The sequence below is a fragment of the Pseudophryne corroboree genome, chromosome 4, assembly GCF_028390025.1.
Source record: "Pseudophryne corroboree isolate aPseCor3 chromosome 4, aPseCor3.hap2, whole genome shotgun sequence".
NCBI lineage: Eukaryota > Metazoa > Chordata > Amphibia > Anura > Myobatrachidae > Pseudophryne > Pseudophryne corroboree.
Window position 1 is genome coordinate 488204484 of NC_086447.1, and position 22705 is coordinate 488227188.

The 22705-nt window shown below is 46.1% G+C and overlaps 1 protein-coding gene across 4 annotated transcripts in view; it reads left to right on the plus strand.

Moving 5' to 3' along the window:
* LOC134909816 (uncharacterized) overlaps window positions 1-22705 on the plus strand; it is a 366238-nt gene that overhangs the window by 204192 nt on the left and 139341 nt on the right. For all 4 annotated transcript variants that reach the window (XM_063917096.1, XM_063917098.1, XM_063917097.1 and 1 more), the window contains 3 exons: window positions 2088-2141; window positions 20622-20789; window positions 21516-21668. In XM_063917096.1, coding sequence (XP_063773166.1) covers window positions 2088-2141; window positions 20622-20789; window positions 21516-21668 — 375 coding nt within the window. The remainder of the gene's footprint in view (window positions 1-2087; window positions 2142-20621; window positions 20790-21515; window positions 21669-22705) is intronic.

Below are 22705 nucleotides of genomic sequence, written 5' to 3' on the forward strand. Positions count from 1 at the left end.
CCTGATTTTCAGTCTTGGTGATTACAATAACTGGGGTCTACTAACCTACCCCATGGAATGGCAATGCCCGTTATATATAACTGTACATTTCCACCTTTTTCCAGGCTCAAAAAAAAGCACCCTCCACTTTTATTTACACACTCCAGATTTGTGTATGTTTTTGATATAACTCCTGATATGAAAACCGTGTTTTGTTAGGCGACCCACCAATTTCCTTGTCATCTACAGGCTGACGAATGTCCTGTTAGCTTTATGTACTTTTAGAGGGGGTACTTAGCACGCTCAGGAATGCTCACAACGTGTTTCTATTTCTATTAGCCTATTCCTGGCATTTGTGGTACGTATTTTTTGCTGTGTACTATAATGTATGGTGAGCTTTGATATTATATATTGTTGCTCTGATGAATAAAAAAAAATGTAAAAATGTTTTTAAAAAATTGCCTCTGCTCCCATTCATATAAGTGCTGCTTCCTGTATGTGCACATTAACAATGTCTTATTGATGTCTGACAAACAAGCTCATTCTGCTCATACAGCCCAGGGGTACAATCCTCTAATTCCCAATATTTGATTGTAAATGACACCATTGCATCAATGCAACCAGACACTTATTCACTTTTATTTTAAGCTTATATCAATGCCTTAGTACTCCAAGCCAGGCGATTTTCTGACCAAATCACCATACAGCCATCCTGGGCTACGTCCCTACAAATATCAAATGTTAAATCCATGAATTTGGCCCATATACTTTCCTCCTAGATGAATTGTCAAAATATCTGGCATTGCACTCTACTGCATGTTCTAGTCACATGACCTGTGGGCTGATTCGTATCCTACAGCTGAAGGTTCTGTGAAAGAAGCTGTCTTCACAGTTCTATAGAAATTTAAATTGCCACTACTGCTGGAGATCTGGAACCATAGGCAGTTATCAAAGAGGCAGTCGGACTACAATTACATTGAACAGTTCTCCTGAATAATTGTGATGTACAGCCCTTCAATACACGTTTCCTCCAATTGATTTTTTTCAGCAGGATGGGCTATATCGCTGTAAAAGTCCTTTATATACAGCAAGATCCGTTATACTACCAGTACATAACTCTCCATTTAGAAAACTGTTTCTATGAAACTATTAGGCAATTCAGAAGATGCACATATTATCATGAAATATAGGGGGTCATTCCGACCCGATCGCTCGCTGCAGTTTATTGCAGCGCAGCGATTGGGTCGGAACTGCGCATGCGCCGGCGTCGCAGTGCGCCGGTGCATGCCAGCCGTCGTTGTCTAGCGATCGCCTCTGAGGCAGAGGCGGTCGCTGGGCAGGAGGGGGCTGGACAGACCATTGGGGAGGGGGCGGGCCGCGACGGCTGCATGACGTCACATGCAGCCGCTGTGGGCCGGGGAGCGACAAGTAGCTCCCGGCAAGCACGCTAAAGCTGCGCTGGTCGGGAGCTATTCTTGAAGTGCAAAGGCATTTCCGCTATGCGATGCCTTTGCACTTCTGCAGGGGGGAGGGGGGAGGCACTGACAAGCGGGGCGGACTAGCCCTGTGCTGGGCATCCTGCCGCATGTCAGTGTGAATGATCGTAGCTGTGCTAAATTTAGCACAGCTATGATCAACTCGGAATGACCCCCATAATAGTATGCAAAAGGCACTAATTCCTACAGTAACTGTAACTAAGCCGTGACTATGGAGGATTTGTCATTTAAGTTCCATTACATTTCTTGTTGAACAATATAGATAAAAATAAAATATATGACAGGCTTTGGATGAAAAAACATTATTCAAACAAAACAGGGAACTTGAGATACTTAAACATGTTACTATCCTGCATTTGTACTCCATTACATATAATTGCCATCACATATAGTTAGACAGGCTGACTTCATTTAGATTCTGCAGTACAGTATGAGTGTCATATACAAGTGTATTGGTGTCTGACAGTAGTCACATGGATATGTCAGTTACAGTTTATATAGAATTTCTCTCAGAAACGAATGAGAACAAGATGAAACATTTCTATTGTGTGCGAGAAGTTATTATGAAATAAAATGCTGTACCTTGTGACATTGCGATATCTTGTGTTACAGGAGTTGCTTGCTATTATAGGAGAGCAGAGGAAAACTGAAAATGGCTTCAAACAGGTGTGTGAATGCTTTGCTTCGGATATTATTGTCTACATAACTAGTGTTCATTATTTCTCATACAGAACTATCCAGAATCTTCTTTTACCTCCAGTAGTGGATTTCCCACTGGCATTTGTTGCGGGAGGCAACGTTTGGGCTGACTTGTCTTTCTGAAATCATAGGGACTGTACCAACAGAGCTGGCAGTGATGTGGGGGTGGGGAGATTATAGATACCCTAAATCTACCCTTTTTAAATCATCATACTGTCCATAAAAGCACATACTGTCATATATCACAAGTGAACTTTTTACACCCAAAATGGATGTGGCCTACTGAAAAAAAAAAAAAGATTTTTTTGTGGTCTGGCCTAACTTCTAATTTTCCTGTTGGTACAGTTGGCAGCAGCAGCAATTCCTACCTTTTGACTATGGGCAGCCCAATGGTAAAATCTGCTACTGGTTGGTGTAACAGCATTTTGTACAGACTTTTGGCCATCGAGGGTAACAAAAACATCTCCAAAACAACTGAAGAGCCAGAAGTGCCACTGGTGCTTCAGTATATACAGGATTTTCCATAGTATCTAGCATGCTGGAAAATGTGGTTGAAAGATTAAGTGCGGCCATCTTCTGTTGACACTAACAGGCCACAGTGTAGCTGGAAGTGGTTGGCAAACTTAGTGCATTTGTGACCATCTTAGCAAGGCCAGCACAATGCAGTAAGCCTTGTAAGCGTTGCAGAGAGGGCTCAGCTGCAGAGCAGCAGTGTCAATGGACTATAGTGCCGATTCCCCAGATAGCAAAAGTGTATTTCCTGCCAATGCCCTTCCCCCTCCTATGCCCTCTCTGCCTCCCCTGGGCCATAACAACTCACTACTCCCCCCTCCCCCCGCTCTGGCTGGGCTAGAGGATGGCTCAGCGAGGAGTGATGGACAGCATCACTAAAGAAATCTGATGCCTAGTTTGCAGCCAGCCTCTGATTCCATGTCAAATCCTTTACCTCCAACAGGTAAGTTATTTCCTGTCTCTCTCTTTTCTTCTCTAACTGTTCTTGCCTATGTTCAGCCTCTCAGCCTTTTTCTCTCTGTGCCAGCCTCTCTGCCCATCCTCTGTGCCAGCCCCTCTTACCTTCCTCTGCGCCAGCCTCTCTGCCCAACCTGTCTGCACCAAACGCTCTTCCCTTCCTGTGCTCCAACCTCTCTGCCCATCCTCTGTCTGCTCCAACCTCTCTTCCCTTCATCTGTGCCAGCCTCTTTATCCATCCTCTGTCTGCACCAGCCTCTCTTCTCTTCTTCTGCACCAGCCTTTCCACCCATCTTCTGCCTGCACCAGCCTCTCTTCCCTTCCTCTGTTCCAACCTTTCTGCCCATCCTCTGTCTTCACCAGCCTCTCTTCCCTTCATCCGCGCCAGCCTCTAAAGCCATCCTCTGTCTGCACCAGTTTCTCTTCCCTTCCTCTGCGCCAGCCTTTCTGCCCATCCTCTGTCTGCACCAGCATTTCTCTCCTCCCTTGCACCAGTCTCTCTTCCCACTGTCTCTTTCTGTCACCCTCTCTCGTCTGTAACCTACTGCCTGTCACTTTGTCCATGTCACCCACTGCCTCTCCCTGTCACCCTCTCTTCATCACCCTCTCTCTCTTGTCACTCTCTACCTTTCCCTGTCACCTTCTGCCTCTCCCTGTCACCCTCTGCCCATCACCCACTGCCTCTCCCCATCACCCACTGCATCTTCTCCTTACCCACTCCCTCTCCCTGTCTCATTCTCCCTGTTCATCTCTACCTCTCCCCAGTGTCACCCACTGCCTGTCACCTATTGACTGTCATATACTGTCTCTCCCAAGTGTCACCCACTGCCTATCACCCATCTTTCCCATTTATATGTGGGTGCAAATGTATAGGTATGCAATAGTGCTGGGAAGAACTTCCCAAACAGTATTTGATTCCTATTGTAGAAAAAGTGCCACAAGTATGTTTAGATTTAGATTTTATCAATGATTCTGTTTTTTTTCCTCTGATTGTTTATTTGTTCTATGCCTATATCAGACAATAAAATGCGTACATAAAAACTAAAAAACTATGGCTGTTGTAAAACTTTTGCCCCTGCTCCGTACCTCTAGACAAGGGATACAAGTGCAAGTGACATTATACATTTCATGTTGTTTTGCTGTGCATGCACATAATTACAAATGGGAAGTTTGCAGCTGAGTGATGGGTATATATCCAAGCCCTTTGTCTTAGCATGCTGATCATTTTAGTACATTTAATTTTATGACTTTTTATTTTTGGAGCCACATTGCTTGACTTTTAAGAATACAGTATGTAATGCTTCCTTTAAATACCTGTTCTAGAGGTATGTGCTATTGTTCTTTTGCTGTGTTAGCATCACCTGACACAACTATTTTAAACTGGCTTTTCATGTGTTTGGAGATCACATTCTCTAGCAAATACTGTACTACATTTCAGCTAAAGTAAACAGTTTTCTGTTTCTATCCAACACATTGATATATGATTCAGCTTGTTATAGAACCTTGAACTTAATATTATACCACACGTTGTTGTTCTTGAACTGTCTACAACTGATTATACAGTAAAATATTTCAACTGCACCTCCCTGTAGCACTGTAGGAAGTGTAACACCACACCAATAGCAGGCGTATACCGGAGGTAAAACCTCCCAGTTACAAGTTTTGTTCTGCATAAAATACTAAACATTTTCATGCAAAACCACTTTCAACATGAATTATCAATGATAGTTAGTTAACTGAAAGTATATATACTACTGTAGTACAAAGCATAAAGATTTTGCTTTTGGTTACCTAAAGGGACCTACACACTGGTAGATATTTAATAACGATATGGACGATATCGTTCAAAAATGAATGATATATTGTTCATATTGTTCAGTGTGGAGGCACCAGCGATGAACGATGTGCGTCCCCGCAGTTGTTCATCATTGGTCTATCATCGTTAATCATTGCAAGCCAATTTGGACGATATTGATGTTTGCAATGTCAAAATGTTTAAATCGTTCATACAAATCGTGCAGTGTGTATGCAAAAAATTGTTACTGAAAAATCGTTAATTGTTCATATCGTTCATCATTCAAATTGCCCAAATCGCACAGTGTTTAGTGCCCTTAAGTGTTAATCACACTTTTTCCACTAAAGTGAATAGGAAAGCATGGTGGTGCAATGACTAGCTTGCTTCTAACAGCACTGAGGTCTTGGGTTCGATTTACACCCAGGCCCTATCTGTGTAGAGTTTGCATGTTCTTCCCATGTTTGTGTGGGTGTCCCCCGGATACTGGTTTTCCGCCCGTGTGTGTGTGATTTTGTGGGTACCAATGGTAGGGAATATATATTGTGATCTTCACTAAGTCAGGGACTGATGTGAATGACTAAATGAATGAATTCATTATTATTACATAAATAATGGAGGATTAGCGGTGACATCTGCAATCTGCACAATGTAGAAGCTGCAGTAATGTCCATTTCTGTACCATTTAGTAAGAGCTGTGTTTTTTTTTTTCAGGCCAAGTTTTTAAACGCTTATTTTATTTCTGAAGCTATTTCACTGTTCTCGGAACTCATACTAAAAATACAAATGAAAAAAAAGGTGCTGTACTGTGTTATGGGGAAAACCATTATTCGGAAAGTTATGAAAGGTGAATGCCAAGACCATTGTAGTGACAGAGGTAACCGGTACAGAGGTTAGACCTGGTGCTAAGCTTTTTGAAACTGGTTAAATTGCCTTATTTTGCCATCCTCCTAGAGAGTTATGAGGATGGCTGCTGTAACTGGTTTTGTATTGAACGCAGGGAGGCATCTCCGATATCTCCTGGATTGGAATCAGTATGAGATCCAGAGTATGGTATCCCAGCGTGCAAAATACTGACGCCGGGATCCCGGAGTTTAAAATACAGACAGGGGCGATTTAAGGGTGTTCTACCCTCTCCCCACCCCCCTAACCCTAACCCTCCCTATCCGCATCCTAGCCCTAAACTCCCCCCTTTGTGCCTAACCCTAACTACCCCCCAGAGGTGCCTAAACCTAATCCCCCATCCCTGCTGCCTAAACCTAACCCTCCCCCCTCCCCGCAGCCAAACCCTAACCCCCCAGGACGCAGCCTAAACCTAGCCCCCCCCCCCCCACTCGCAGCTTACCTCTGCAGTGCCACGGTGCCTCCTCATCCGGGATCCCAGTTGCTGGGATTCCGGCGCCAGGATGTTGCCCCCTTTCTGAATGCCGATGTTGGCATTCAGACTAGTGTCGGGATCCCGGAATCGGTATTCTGATTGCCAGGTTCCTGACAGCCGGGATCCTGACTGCTTTCCCCTGGAGTATATTGTTCTACTAGACCCACAAGTCCCAGGAGAAAGCATGTGTGCGTATGTGAATGGGCTTGGAACTATTCAGTATTTATAGACCCATAAAACTAGCTCTACAGATAAATTATGTTGTATGTAAAACATTGTTAGCAAGCTGTAATTAATACATAACTAGGCTAAAGTCCACTAGCACAAATAGAGCTGTGACCTTGTGGTTAGCAAATCCTAAGAACAATTCTACCATTAATTATTGTAGGTGTGGAGCAAACAAGCAAATAGATTTCAGCCTAGCTACATAACATTATTCATCATTTTCTTTCAGATACTTATTGTCCATAACATTTAGATGACACTCTTTGTAATACTATTACAGTTGTTTTTTCCATGTAAGAAAAGGTCAAGTAGTTCTGTATATTAATTTGGCTTAAAAGTGTCTGAAATTTAGCGCTGCCTTGAAGTGTATTAATGGATGTACATACTGTAGTTGTAATGTATTCTGCCACCATGTGATTGAACTACTTGTATAGTGTATCCTGTGACATATTAGAGTTCCCACAGTGGGCCTGACTCAGAAGCGGTCACAAGGCAGCTATTGTACATAAAATGGTCAGTTATTTTCTTACTGCGCATGCGTATGAGCCACAGTGCACACGAGCAGCGGTTGGATTGCTAACGAGGAATTAGTCGCAGAGTGAGAGACAGGAAGGCAGTGTTTATGGGTGATAACGGGGAGTGGTTGGCGAAACGCAAGCATGTTCTGGCCATTCAGACACAGTTTCTGGGCATGCATAAGTTAGCAGCTGCTATCTCACTTGATACTGGAGAGCCCTCTGCATCCTGGGATGGCAGCTCAGCCTGGGTGTCTTCAGAGGCCCTCAGAATCTGCAGCGATGATACTGATGTATCAGCAATTATACGCTGTTGGATGGAAATGATGCAACAGCAGCGGGTGTCCCTACGCTCAGGTTAGCTTCTGCCTATATTAGCATATAATCACAATTGCGTACCGCAAAAGATAGCAACAGCAGCAGCAAAAACAAACACACCAGAATGAGGGCCTGTGGGCAGGGGGAGATTAGGAAGTAAAAGTGGGCGTGGAAAAATTTCTATAAGTGGCATCATGTGGTTGGCACCAACACCAAAGTAGGCACATTTAGTAAATCACAGGGCAGGATGTCTTGCAGGCGCCAGCAACTTCCCCCATGGTGCTGAAAATTGGACCAGCACAGGGGCATGTGACACCATGCCAACTCAGCCTACCCCTGCTCACATCACAAGCCCCCATCTTATTCCACCTCCTTATCACATGCACACATCCTTACTGTACCTCCATCACCAGCCCCCTTTTACTGCAAGCCAGGTTACTGTGCACCCAGACCTACTACACCCATATGACCAGCTCCATTGTACTTTACTCAGTGGTCGAAGTGGAAATTTTGAAGTGGGGGTATGGAAAAGTGAAGGTTTTAATTTAGCGCGTGCGCTCCAGAAAAGGGGGCATGGCCACTCAAAAGGGGGCATGTCCTTCAGTGTAGTTTACCACACCATATACCCCTTTTTACACATTATGCACCACAATAGTAGGACCCCTTATACTATATAGCACTGGTGCCCCTTTCACATTATAGCACACGGTATGAGCCGAAATTCACATTATAGCACACGGTATGAGCCGAAATTCACATTATAGCACACAGAATGAGCCGAAATTCACATTATAGCACACGGTATGAGCCGAAGTTCACATTATAGCATACAGTATAAGCCGAAATTCACATTATAGCCCACAGAATAATCAGAAATTCACATTATAGTACACGGTATGAGCCGAAATTCACATTATAGCACACGGTATGAGCCGATATTCACATTCTAGCACATGGTATGAGCCGATATTCACATTATAGCACACAGTATGAGCCGATATTCACATTCTAGCACATAGAATGAGGAGAAATTCACATTATAGCACACGGTATGAGCCGATTTTCACATTATAGCACACGGTATGAGCCGATATTCACATTATAGCACACAAAATTCAGGGAGAGTGACAGCAGGGACATAGGGACAGGGAGAGTGACAGCAGGGAAATAGGGATATGGAGAGTGACAGAGGGACAGGGAAAGTGACAGCAGGGAAATAGGGACAGGTAGAGTGACAGAGCAACAGGGAAAGTGACAGCAGGGACATAGGGACAGGGAGAGTGACAGACAGCAAGGGCATACAGTAGGGACTAGGGAGAGAGAAAGGCAGCAGGGTAAGATTACCTATTTAGCAGCAGTGGTGCTGAGGATGCTGTGTCTGCAGACTGGTGGATGAGGAGGCTGTGGTCGGTGCGGGGTGGAGGAGGCTGTGGGCCTCGGCGATGGTGCGGAGGAGGAGGCTGTGGGAGTTGGCGGAGGTGCAGAGAAGGACTGAGGGTGGCAGAGGAGGCTGAGGGCGGCGGCGGTGACACACACACAGTAACATACAGTGACACACACACAGTAACCTACAGTGACACACACATAGTAACCTACACAGTGGAATACTCAGTAACCTATACAGTAACCTACACAGTGACACACACACACACACACACACACACACACACACACACACACACACACACACACACAGTAACCTATACAGTGACGCACATAAAAGAGTAGCCTTTACAGTGACACACACACACAGTAACCTACACAGTGACACACACACACACACACACACACACACACACACACACACACACACACAGTAACCTACACAGTAACCTATACAATAGCCTATACAGTGACACACACACACAGTAACCTACACAGTGATGCACACACACACACACACACACACACACACACACACACACCGTAACTTATGCAGTGACGCACACAACATAAAATATGACACTGTAAGATGCACTGTAAATGACACACACTATATACTTTGGCAGTGTACGGAGATCAGCAGCGCCCCGCCAGGAGCCCTCATGCTACTCTCACCCAGGCAGGGGCAGCAGGGCAGCATCCTGCATATTACAGGCACAGCTGTCACCCTGCACTCCGCTAAAGGCGCCCGTCACAGTCAGATCGCCCCCGCAACCCAGAGTACACGGGACGTACATTGTGCCGCAGCTGGGTAACATTGAGGTTACCGGGCGGAATCGGACAATCAGTGGGGAAACTCAGCCCAGAACTCCCAGCGCGGCCGCTCCTGATTGGCTGCTGCCGGTCCGCGGCAGAATTGAAATAGTAGAGCCGCTTAGTATATCCCGCCCTCAGTGCTCGAAGAAGTGCCGATATACCATACCGGTGTATACCGGCCCACTTCAAGCACTAACTATACTCACATCAGCACGAATCCAGTGATACTGCACCCCATGTCAGGGCTGAGACTAAGATTTTCGGCAAGGCAATAATTTGCCCCCCCCCCCCCCCCCCCAATAAAAAATAAAATAAAACATAAAAATAAAATAAAATAAAAAAAATTGTAAAATAATAATAAAAATCTTTCAAATAAATATAGAGAAAACAATGTAAAAAATAAATCAATAAAAATGACAACTGTACCACGATGTAGTGCAAACTTATTCCAATTACACTGCACAGTAGTACCCCTCATTACACCGCCCCACGGGGAAGAGAGGGAGAGAGAGGAGAGAAAGGGGTGAGGGAGAGAGAGTAATCACACACACAGAGCCGGCCCTAACCAATATGATGCCCTAGGCAAGATTTTGGCTGGTGCCCCCTAGCACAACTGCTGGTTCCGCCTCTGACCTTGCACCTCTTTCCCAGCACTATCACCCCTCACCCGTAGCAGTCCTTATTTTGGTGTTTGTACCCCCTATATTTTAAATAGGAACAGTTCGCACATTTGGCGCACAGACCAAAAAGAGGTGTGTTTTTGCTGGCAAGGGGCATGGCCACACAATAGTAACCCCAATTCCAATTACCCCACACAGTACTGCAACTTTATTCACATTTGATCATGCGATAGTGTCCATAATTCATATTAAATCCCACAGTAGTACTACTTTACCTTAAAAGTTACTCCTCACAGTAGAGCCCCTAATTCACATTACATCACACTGAATTGCTCCTTATTCACATTACACCACACCCTATTGCTCTTTATTCACATTAGACGACACAGTAGTGCCCTTTTTATACGCAACGCCACATACAGCACCTTATACACATAATGCCACACATTAGTAATGCATTTATACACATAATTCCACACAGTAACGCCCCTTACACATATGAGACACATTATTAATGTCCTTATAAACATAATGCGCCTTACACATTATGACAACCTTTATTAATGCCCTTTTACAAATAATGTCCCTTACACATATGCCGCACATTATTAATGCCCTTATACACATAATGACACACATACAGTACTACCTTGTTAGACATATGCCGCACATTATTAATGCCCTCATACATAGTGCCCCTTACACATGTTGCACATTATTAATGCATTTTTACATAACACACATAATGCTCCTTACACATATTCCGAACAATACTGCACAACCAACCCACTCACATGCACACAGCACTCACACTGCCACTAACACTGTGACCTCTGCCTCTGCTTGCGTACAGAAGTGTCCTCATAAATCTTGCCTCAATGCTAACGTTGGGCACCTTTTTTTTAATGAAAATTCATCTTATTTGCATTGCTATGTGGCTAGGATGCATAAGCAGCTTCTGCTGATTAAAATGATATGCAGCATGCCTATATACAGCGTGAGACTGTGGCTGTATCTGCATATGAAATGGTACACACAGAATATAGGCATGTCGCATATCATTTTAATCAGCAGAAGCTGCTGATGCCCCTAGGCATATCAAATGCCCTAGGCAATTGCCTAGTTTGCCTATACCTATGGCTGGCTCTGCACACACATAAGTACATACAGTGCCACTTCCCTTAGTCACATTCACCATTAAGGCTGACTCAGGCTGATGCTGGCTAGTGAGGTCTCCACTCTCCTCCCCTCCTCTCTCCCATGCTGGGTGCCCTGGCACTGACAGTGCAGTGCCTTGTAGCCCCGCCCCCTTTTCAGACTGCACCTTCTACTGCACTGTGACTGGTCGTGGCTGATGAAACACTTGGGGACTGAGGTAACTTGCCCTCCGTGATCCTTCTTGATTCGGCTCCCCCTGACACCCTCTCCCACTGTGGCTGAGGTTGCAAGGAGCCGAATGCACTGCAATGAATAAACTAAAAGTAAACTAGAATTCCAAGCAGCCCTTGCAAGGTCTATAGTTTACTTTCAGTTTATTCATTGCAGTGCGTCCGGCTCCTTGCAGCCGCAGAGAGAGGGGAGTGTTAGGGGGGTTAAAGTGACTGTCCTGGGTCCAGCTCTCTCACCTTCAGGTACCGAAACCTTCAATGGACCTGGAAATCTTCAGTCGGACCTGGACAAGATGACCTAGGAGGAAGGAGATTGCTGAGTGCCGTTCCTCCTAACTGTGGACCGAAACGCCCTCCGAACAGACAAATAAAGCTTTCGGGCTAGGTGAAGGTCATCCCAGGCGCACGGCCTCAGAGCCCGAATTTCACCTATCGGTACTCTCGCACCAGGTGTAAATTCGACCTTGCACTGGCGTGCAAGGTTCACCGTTTGCCCTGAAGGAAGGGAGACAGTTAGGGACAAACACACATCAAAAGGAACACACGGACAGATGTTGCTCACTGTCACAAGTCTTGCACTCCGATCTTCTCCACATACAGGTCCCTGTAAGGAGGTAAAGAGAAAACAGCCGTGCAGGGCCAAGAACTACCCTAGTGTGCGTCCGCTACACTAGCTACATGAACAGAGCCCCAAAACTAGCTTGTGTGGGTGGTGCAACACAAACTATGCACAAACTTTAAAACAAACACTTTGCCCTGCACGGTAACAACATACATCACAATACCAGAGTACAATCCAAGTATTTACAACAGTGCTGTTCCTTTAAATCCCCACCTGCCGCTGGGGGGGGGGGGGCGCCATACAGCCTGCCCACCTCCTGTACACTTCCTTATATGGGGCTCAGGTCGAGCGGACCTGCCTACCTAAACACCTCAGGGTGGCCTGGGCCTAGTGCCCAGTGCCACCTTTATTCACCTTGGGGGGGGGGGGGGGGGGGGGGCACTTATTCACTGGGTCCAGCGCCCATAATTGCACACAGGCCAGAGGCCTGACATCACCCACAGGCCTAGCGCACACCTAACTTGTCGCCCGTTGGGTGACCTGGGCCTAGTGCCCAGAGTCACCTTATATACCTGATGGACAAACTGAACTAGGGCCTAATGCCCTCTAATAACCCACAGGCCTAGTGCCTGTACTTGCCCACGGGCCTAATGCCCGCCTATCTTGCGCCACGGGCGCCGACTACATGTGGCCATGACCTTAGTGCCCGCCTATTTACCCACAGGCCGGGAGGGCCTGACTGTGCCTACGGGCCTAGTGCCGATCACCCAGTGGTCTAGGGAGGAAAGGAGGAGGGGGGGTGGGCACCTTACCAGGGCCTGCCTGCGGTGGAGAAGGCTGCAGTGGGGAATTGCACAGCTCCATTGCTTCCCACCACTGCAGTGCTTCTCGGCCTGGATGGGCTCTTCTGCCGCTGGCCAGGACTCCGCGTCCAGCTGCAGTTGGACATCTTCCCGGAGCCTGGCGCCTTCTGGCCTCTTCCACGGCCTCAGGACCTCCCGCCGCGACGTCCTCTTCTTCCTGGCGCTGCCCGACTCTTCACCGCTCTTCGGCGCGGCTTCTTCTGTCTTTGGCTCCCATCCAGCATCTGACGTCACACGCCGGGGGTGGGCCCTATGACGCGGCAAGCGCCGATTGGCTCCCCGCACCCTCTCCTGATTGTCCGGCACCCCGCGAGCCGTGATTGGCTCGCGGACGGCGCCGGATTTGAAATCCCGCGGATGGCGCTTTTCATTGGCGGCCAGATTGGCGCCAAGTTTAAAATGCCGCCGCCCTTCTGCCCGTCGCCACTGACAGTCTGGTGCAGAGAAACGTCTGATCCCTGCACCGGACACCTGCCGCTGCTGCACTTCTGATGTGCCCTGTGACACAGGGCACATCTCTACACTAAAGTGACCTGATGATTTTTGGCTTTCCAGCCATTTCAGTTCTTAGTAAAGCATAGATTAAGGGTTCTGCATAAAAATGTGCTCTCCACAAAATTCACGCCCCCTGCAATATTAAGTGTGCATATTCTATAAGCTTTCTCCTTTTTATTGTAAACTGTAAGGTATTGTGTAAACTGCGAGGCATTGTTACCTAATTTTTGTGACCAAGCACTGTACTATTTAAAAAAAAAAGATAATACATTTAAAAAAAAATTTTATAACAATAATATATATTTCTCTAACGTCCTAGTGGATGCTGGGGACTCCGAAAGGACCATGGGGAATAGCGGCTCCGCAGGAGACTGGGCACAAAAGTAAAAAGCTTTAGGACTACCTGGTGTGCACTGGCTCCTCCCCCTATGACCCTCCTCCAAGCCTCTGTTAGATTTTTGTGCCCGAACGAGACGGGTGCAGGCTAAGGGGCTCTCCTGAGCTGCTTAGTGTAAAAGTTTAAAGTAGGTTTTTTATTTTCAGTGAGACCTGCTGGCAACAGGCTCACTGCACCGAGGGACTAAGGGGAGAAGAAGCGAACTCACCTGCGTGCAGAGTGGATTGGGCTTCTTAGGCTACTGGACATTAGCTCCAGAGGGACGATCACAGGCCCAGCCATGGATGGGTCCCAGAGCCGCGCCGCCGGCCCCCTTACAGAGCCAGAAGACTGAAGAGGTCCGGAAAATCGGCGGCAGAAGACGTCCTGTCTTCAATAAGGTAGCGCACAGCACCGCAGCTGTGCGCCATTGCTCTCAGCACACTTCACACTCCGGTCACTGAGGGTGCAGGGCGCTGGGGGGGGCGCCCTGAGACGCAATAAAACACCTTTTTTTGTCAAAAAATACATCACATATAGCTCCTGGGCTATATGGATGCATTTAACCCCTGCCAATTTTTCCATAAAAAAGCGGGAGAAAGGCCGCCGAGAAAGGGGCGGAGCCTATCTCCTCAGCACACTGGCGCCATTTTTTCCTCACAGCTCCGTTGGAGGAAGGCTCCCTGACTCTCCCCTGCAGTCCTGCACTACAGAAACAGGGTAAAACAAGAGAGGGGGGGCACTAAATTGGCATATAAATATATACAGCAGCTATATTAGGGAAAAACACTTATATAAGGTTATCCCTGTATATATATAGCGCTCTGGTGTGTGCTGGCAAACTCTCCCTCTGTCTCCCCAAAGGGCTAGTGGGGTCCTGTCCTCTATCAGAGCATTCCCTGTGTGTGTGCTGTGTGTCGGTACGTTTTGTCGACATGTATGAGGAGGAAAATGGTGTGGAGGCGGAGCAATTGCCTGTGTTAGTGATGTCACCCCCTAGGGAGTCGACACCTGACTGGATGGTCTTATGGAAAGAATTACGTGATAGTGTCGGCACTTTACAAAAGACTGTTGACGACATGAGACAGCCGGCAAATCAGTTAATACCTGTACAGGCGTCTCAAACACCGTCAGGGGCTATAAAACGCCCGTTACCTCAGGTCGATACAGACACTGACACGGACACTGACTCCAGTGTCGACGGTGAGGAAACAAACGTATTTTCCAGTAGGGCCACACGTTACATGATCACGGCAATGAAGGAGGTTTTGAACATTTCTGATACTACAAGTACCACAAAAAAGGGTATTATGTGGGGTGTGAAAAAACTACCCATAGTTTTTCCTGAATCAGATGAATTAAATGAGGTGTGTGATGAAGCGTGGGTTTCCCCCGATAAAAAACTGCTAATTTCTAAACAATTATTGGCATTATACCCTTTCCCGCCAGAGGTTAGGGCGCGTTGGGAAACACCCCCTAGAGTGGATAAGGCGCTCACACGCTTATCAAAACAAGTGGCGTTACCGTCTCCTGATACGGCCGCCCTCAAGGAACCAGCTGATAGGAAGCTGGAAAATATCCTAAAAAGTATATACACACATACTGGTATTATACTGCGACCGGCAATCGCCTCAGCCTGGATGTGCAGTGCTGGGGTGGCTTGGTCGGATTCCCTGACTGAAAATATTGATACCCTGGACAGGGACAATATATTATTGACTATAGAGCATTTAAAGGATGCATTTCTATATATGCGTGATGCACAGAGGGATATTTGCACTCTGGCATCAAGAGTAAGTGCGATGTCCATTTCTGCCAGAAGAGGGTTATGGACGCGACAGTGGTCAGGTGATGCGGATTCCAAACAGCATATGGAAGTATTGCCGTATAAAGGGGAGGAGTTATTTGGGGTCGGTCTATCGGACCTGGTGGCCACGGCAACGGCTGGGAAATCCACCTTTTTACCCCAAGTCACCTCGCAGCAGAAACAGATACCGTCTTTTCAGGCTCAGTCCTTTCGTCCCCATAAGGGCAAGCGGGCAAAAGGCCACTCATATCTGCCCCGGGGCAGAGGAAGGGGAAAAAGACTGCAGCAGACAGCCTCTTCCCACGAACAGAAGCCCTCCCCCGCTTCTGCCAAGTCCTCAGCATGACGCTGGGGCCTTACAAGCGGACTCAGGCACGGTGGGGGCCCGTCTCAAGAATTTCAGCGCGCAGTGGGCTCACTCGCAAGTGGACCCCTGGATCCTGCAGGTAGTATCTCAGGGGTACAAATTGGAATTCGAGACGTCTCCCCCTCGCCGGTTCCTGAAGTCCGCTTTACCAACGTCTCCCCCCGACAGGGAGGCGGTATTGGAAGCCATTCACAAGCTGTATTCCCAGCAAGTGATAATCAAGGTACCCCTCCTACAACAGGGAAAGGGGTATTATTCCACGCTGTTTGTGGTACCGAAGCCGGACGGCTCGGTGAGACCCATTTTAAATCTGAAATCCTTGAACACTTACATAAAAAGGTTCAAGTTCAAGATGGAGTCACTCAGAGCAGTGATAGCGAACCTGGAAGAAGGGGACTATATGGTGTCTCTGGACATCAAGGATGCTTACCTCCATGTCCCAATTTGCCCTTCTCACCAAGAGTACCTCAGGTTTGTGGTACAGAACTGTCACTATCAGTTTCAGACGCTGCCGTTTGGATTGTCCACGGCACCCAGGGTCTTTACCAAGGTAATGGCCGAAATGATGATTCTTCTTCGAAGAAAAGGCGTCTTAATTATCCCTTACTTGGACGATCTCCTGATAAGGGCAAGGTCTAGAGAACAGTTAGAGGTCGGAGTAGCACTATCTCAAGTAGTACTACGACAGCACGGATGGATTCTAAATACTCCAAAATCGCAGCTGATTCCGACGACACGTCTGCTGTTCCTAGGAATGATTCTGGACACAGTACAGAAAAAGGTGTTTCTCCCGGAAGAGAAAGCCAGGGAGTTATCCGACCTAGTCAGGAACCTCCTAAGACCAGGCCAGTACATCAATGCACAAGGGTCCTGGGAAAGATGGTGGCTTCTTACGAAGCGATTCCATTCGGCAGATTCCACGCAAGAACTTTTCAGTGGGATCTGCTGGACAAATGGTCCGGATCGCATCTTCAAATGCATCAGCGGATAACCCTGTCTCCAAGGACAAGGGTGTCTCTCCTGTGGTGGTTACAGAGTGCTCATCTCCTAGAGGGCCGCAGATTCGGCATTCAGGATTGGGTCCTGGTGACCACGGATGCCAGCCTGAGAGGCTGGGGAGCAGTCACACAGGGAAGAAATTTCCAGGGCTTGTGGTCAAGCATGGAAACGTCACTTCACATAAATATCCTGGAACTAAGGGCCATTTACAATGCCCTAAGTCAGGCAAGACCTCTGCTTCAGGGTCAGCCGGTGTTGATCCAGTCGGACAACATCACGGCAGTCGCCCATGTAAACAGACAGGGCGGCACAAGAAGCAGGAGGGCAATGACGGAAGTGGCAAGGATTCTTCGCTGGGCGGAAAATCATGTGATAGCACTGTCAGCAGTGTTCATTCCGGGAGTGGACAACTGGGAAGCAGACTTCCTCAGCAGACACGATCTTCACCCGGGGGAGTGGGGACTTCACCCAGAAGTCTTCCACATGATTGTGAACCGTTGGGAAAAACCAAAGGTGGACATGATGGCGTCCCGCCTCAACAAAAAACTGGACAGATATTGCGCCAGGTCAAGGGACCCACAGGCAATAGCTGTGGACGCTCTGGTAACACCGTGGGTGTACCAGTCAGTGTATGTGTTCCCTCCTCTTCCTCTCATACCAAAAGTACTGAGAATCATAAGAAGGAGAGGAGTAAAGACTATACTCGTGGCTCCGGATTGGCCAAGAAGGACTTGGTACCCGGAAATTCAAGAGATGCTCACGGAAGACCCGTGGCCTCTACCTCTAAGAAAGGACCTGCTCCAGCAGGGACCATGTCTGTTCCAAGACTTACCGCGGCTGCGTTTGACGGCATGGCGGTTGAACGCCGGATCCTGAAGGAAAAAGGCATTCCGGATGAAGTCATCCCTACCCTGATCAAAGCCAGGAAGGATGTAACCGTACAACATTATCACCGTATTTGGCGTAAATATGTTGCGTGGTGCGAGGCCAGGAAGGCCCCTACAGAGGAATTTCAACTGGGTCGATTCCTGCATTTCCTGCAAACAGGACTGTCTATGGGCCTCAAATTAGGGTCCATTAAGGTTCAAATTTCGGCCCTGTCAATATTCTTCCAAAAAGAACTAGCTTCTGTTCCTGAACTTCAGACGTTTGTCAAGGGAGTACTGCATATACAGCCTCCTTTTGTGCCTCCAGTGGCACCTTGGGATCTCAATGTAGTTTTGGGATTCCTAAAATCTCATTGGTTTGAACCACTCACCACTGTGGACTTAAAATATCTCACATGGAAAGTGGTAATGCTGTTAGCCCTGGCTTCTGACAGGCGTGTCTCAGAATTGGCGGCTTTATCCTATAAAAGCCCTTACCTAATTTTTCATACGGACAGGGCAGAATTGAGAACTCGTCCTCAATTTCTCCCTAAGGTGGTTTCAGCATTTCACTTAAACCAGCCTATTGTGGTGCCTGCGGCTACTAGGGACTTGGAGGATTCCAAGTTGCTGTACGTAGTCAGGGCCCTGAAAATATATGTTTCCCGGACGGCTGGAGTCAGAAAATCTGTCTCGCTGTTTATCCTGTATGCACCCAACAAGCTGGGTGCTCCTGCTTCTAAGCAGACGATTGCTCGTTGGATTTGTAGTACAATTCAGCTTGCACATTCTGTGGCAGGCCTGCCACAGCCAAAATCTGTAAAAGCCCATTCCACGCGGAAAGTGGGCTCGTCTTGGGCGGCTGCCCGAGGGGTCTCGGCTTTACAACTTTGCCGAGCAGCTACTTGGTCAGGGGCAAACACGTTTGCTAAATTCTACAAATTTGATACCCTGGCTGAGGAGGACCTGGAGTTCTCTCATTCGGTGCTGCAGAATCATCCGCACTCTCCCGCCCGTTTGGGAGCTTTGGTATAATCCCCATGGTCCTTTCGGAGTCCCCAGCATCCACTAGGACGTTAGAGAAAATAAGAATTTACTTACCGATAATTCTATTTCTCATAGTCCGTAGTGGATGCTGGGCGCCCATCCCAAGTGCGGATTGTCTGCATTACTTGTACATAGTTATTGTTACAAAAATCGGGTTATTGTTGTTGTGAGCCATCTTTTCAGAGGCTCCTTCTGTTATCATGCTGTTGGGTTCAGATCACAAGTTGTACAGTGTGATTGGTGTGGCTGGTATGAGTCTTACCCGGGATTCAAAATCCTTCCTTATTGTGTACGCTCGTCCGGGCACAGTATCCTAACTGAGGCTTGGAGGAGGGTCATAGGGGGAGGAGCCAGTGCACACCAGCTAGTCCTAAAGCTTTTTACTTTTGTGCCCAGTCTCCTGCGGAGCCGCTATTCCCCATGGTCCTTTCGGAGTCCCCAGCATCCACTACGGACTATGAGAAATAGAATTATCGGTAAGTAAATTCTTATTTTATATATATATATATATATATATATATATATATATTTGTGTGTTAAATATTAAAATTAATAAGTTGTGTCATTATGCTCTAAAAATACAGTGTTTAACCACTTGCCTGGCATGGTTGCATCAGATGCGCCCACACCAACAAGTGCCTTATCTGGCCTGGTTGCACAGGATGCGACCAGTCAGATACACAGTGTTTGCAACTGCAAGGAAGAGAAACTTCTCTCTGAAAGTCGTGATGGTCGTGACTTTTCCAATGTTCCTGATGTTCTAATGCTGCTAAGCGATGTTCCGATGTTTGGGGGGAACAATTTTTTTACAAATATAATAAAAAAATGTTGTTGTTTTTTATTAACTAAAATTATTTTGGATAAGGTTAAATACATGTTCTTCACCTAACTCACTCATAAAGAAACCCCCAACAATTTCTGAGCGTTTAAAAAAAAAAAACAATAAAAAAAAAATCAATTAAGTGGTTAAGAACAGTGTTTCCCAACCTGGGTCCTCAAGGCACGCTAACAGTCCAGCGATTAGCTATTTCCATTTTTGAGTACAGATGGTTACATCAAAATAACTGAGGTAATAATTATCCACCTGAGTATGGTTATTCTTAAAACCTGGACTGTTGGTGTACTTTGAGGACCATAGGTTGGGAAACACTGGTTTAGAATATAGTTTGTGTGGCTTTAGAGTTGTAAGTTTATCCTTATAATATAATGGACACACATGAACTACAGATTCTGTGGCTGACTAATTTTGCATTTCACCTGGTTTCAATCAGCTGTAGAAGCTGTGTAATTCATATGTGTCCTTTATAAAATCTATCAACCGCATTGTATATGTGATTGAGCTTATTATATTGACCAGATATAATAGGTGGTGGCAGTTTTCCTTTTGTGGATACCTTAGTGGAAGGCTTGAACTCTAGTACATGCACACACATATACGAGTATTAACAGAAATGGCTGCAAAATTTTGTCTGTGGAATCAGGATATGTGGAGTATAATTCGAGCATTTATCAGATTCTGATGAAATTTATAAACTAGCAAAATTTGATTATATTTTCGTTTTATTTTTTATTTTTTTTTCAAAAGTGTTTTTATTTGAGTTTTAAACATGTTAATTCACAAATATATTTTCGTTTTCAAACTATATCTGTATTTCCCTTAGACTGCTGACATGAGTCATGACCTCATTATTGAAATAACTGCACTGAGAGCCAAGCTCCAAGATGTAGAAGAGGAAACCATTGCTGCTACAGAAGTAGTCAAGAAGCAGGTGCAGGATGAATATGAAGCCTTAGTGAGGACTCTCTTTGCTACATGCATATCACTAAAGGTGAACACAGATTTGACCATACATCCTTTTTTATGTAATCTGTATGTTCCCTGTACATGTCACCAGTGTCGGACTGGGGCATGAAGGGCCCACCGGGGGAATACAGTTATAGGGGCCCATACTTAGGGGTGTGGCCAGCCTACAATGGGGGTGTGGCCAGCCTCCACAGAGGCTTGAAATACACAATAGTTTAGTGCAGTGTAATGCAACATATATACCATGTATAATACAAGTGCATAGTCTGGAACCTGATCCCTAGAGGAAGGAGTGGGGCCTCAGGCAGTGGGGCCTACCGGTGGTTTCCCTGGTACCCCTGTGGGCCAGTCCGACCCTGCATGTCACTTGTGCACATTAAGCAGTGCAGTAAAACAGCAAACCTATACAATAGGTCCTTTATCCTAGTATTTGTGATGTCCGATTAGTTGTGTATCAGGTACGTACAGCCTACAACTGTATAAACTTGAGTCCTACTCATAGAATTATCATCATGAATTAACCATTAAAGAGCTTGCTAATCTAAAAATGAACAGTTTACTGGATGGATGGATGGATGGATGGATGGATGGATACACGTTACAAATACTACAGTTGTATTCCCTCCCTTATACACCTTTGGGCTGTTCTTCAGGGCGTAACACAAAGTATAGTGTTCCACTTATGAGTAACTGTACCTACTGACATTTCTGCACATCTTTCCTACCACAACTTGCCTACTTGTTGTTTCAGTGTAAAACAGACGAATACCGACTCAATATGAACAAACACGTGACAGAGCTCATCAGTGAAGTTCGGAAAGAAGGCATGGATGACATGGTCCTTCTGAAGAAAAAACATAGCACCCTAAAAAATGACGGTGCTCTGAAAAACACAATGTCTGTGGTAAGTTACAGGTAACACAGAATCTTGAAAACAATAGCATTGGGTTTATGCAATATTTAAAAGGGCAATGATTTTAATAGCAAGACCAAGCTGTTTAAAGCATTGCCTTTTTAAATATCCTGCATAAACACGATCAGAAGCGTTGAGTTTAACAACCCAACGCTTCGTAATTAAACCCCAATGTATCTGCTCTTCTTCAATATTTAATGTTTTTGTCCACAATCTTACAATATCAAAGTATTTACTATGATACGTTAGTTGATAAAAATGAGTGAAGTTACCATGGTACCTATATGAGCCATATTGTTATGATTTACTTATTTAACACTAGCTGCTGTACCCAGCTCCGATCAAGTGTCCTTTTACCTGCAGCACTGTCATGACCAAGTAAACATTTTCTGCTTGGCATTGTGAAATCTCCACAAAAACTAACCAGTAAGCAGTGCAGGGATCCCCTCCCTTTGGAGCTACTCCCACAGTCCTCTGACGAATGGTCATGGTGATACTTAGCCTACAACCTGCCTAGGAAAATTACCTACACAATGGTGAAAAACGCATTGCAATAAGTTGAGTGGTTTCGGAGTTTATCACAATCAGACAAACAAACAAACAAACAAACGTTCTCATGTATAAGATGTATAGATAGATACTGTAGCTATAAAATAGTGACCAGTCCAGGGCCGGATTAAGCTTCATTTCCCTGATGTCTCCCCGGCATACCCCTCTTTTTCTCCACAGATCTGTGTATGTATTGTAGCATGTCCTAGGTAACATGACGCTGGTGTGTCTATGAATTTGTGCTCACGTCCCTTTTTGGCACAGGCACTGTGTCCAGGCTGATTCCGTCTTCACTCACAGTCACTCCTCTCCCGTCTCTCTGCAGCAGTGCTTGGGCCTCCTGCTCTCCTCTAGTACTTCCTCTTACCTTTCTCCGGTTTCCACTTCCTTTTCCTGAGAATGGTGAAGAAGTGGGTCTTGAGAGCCTGTTTGAACTTTTGTAGAGAAGTGGTGAATCTGATGGAGAGAGGTGGAGAATT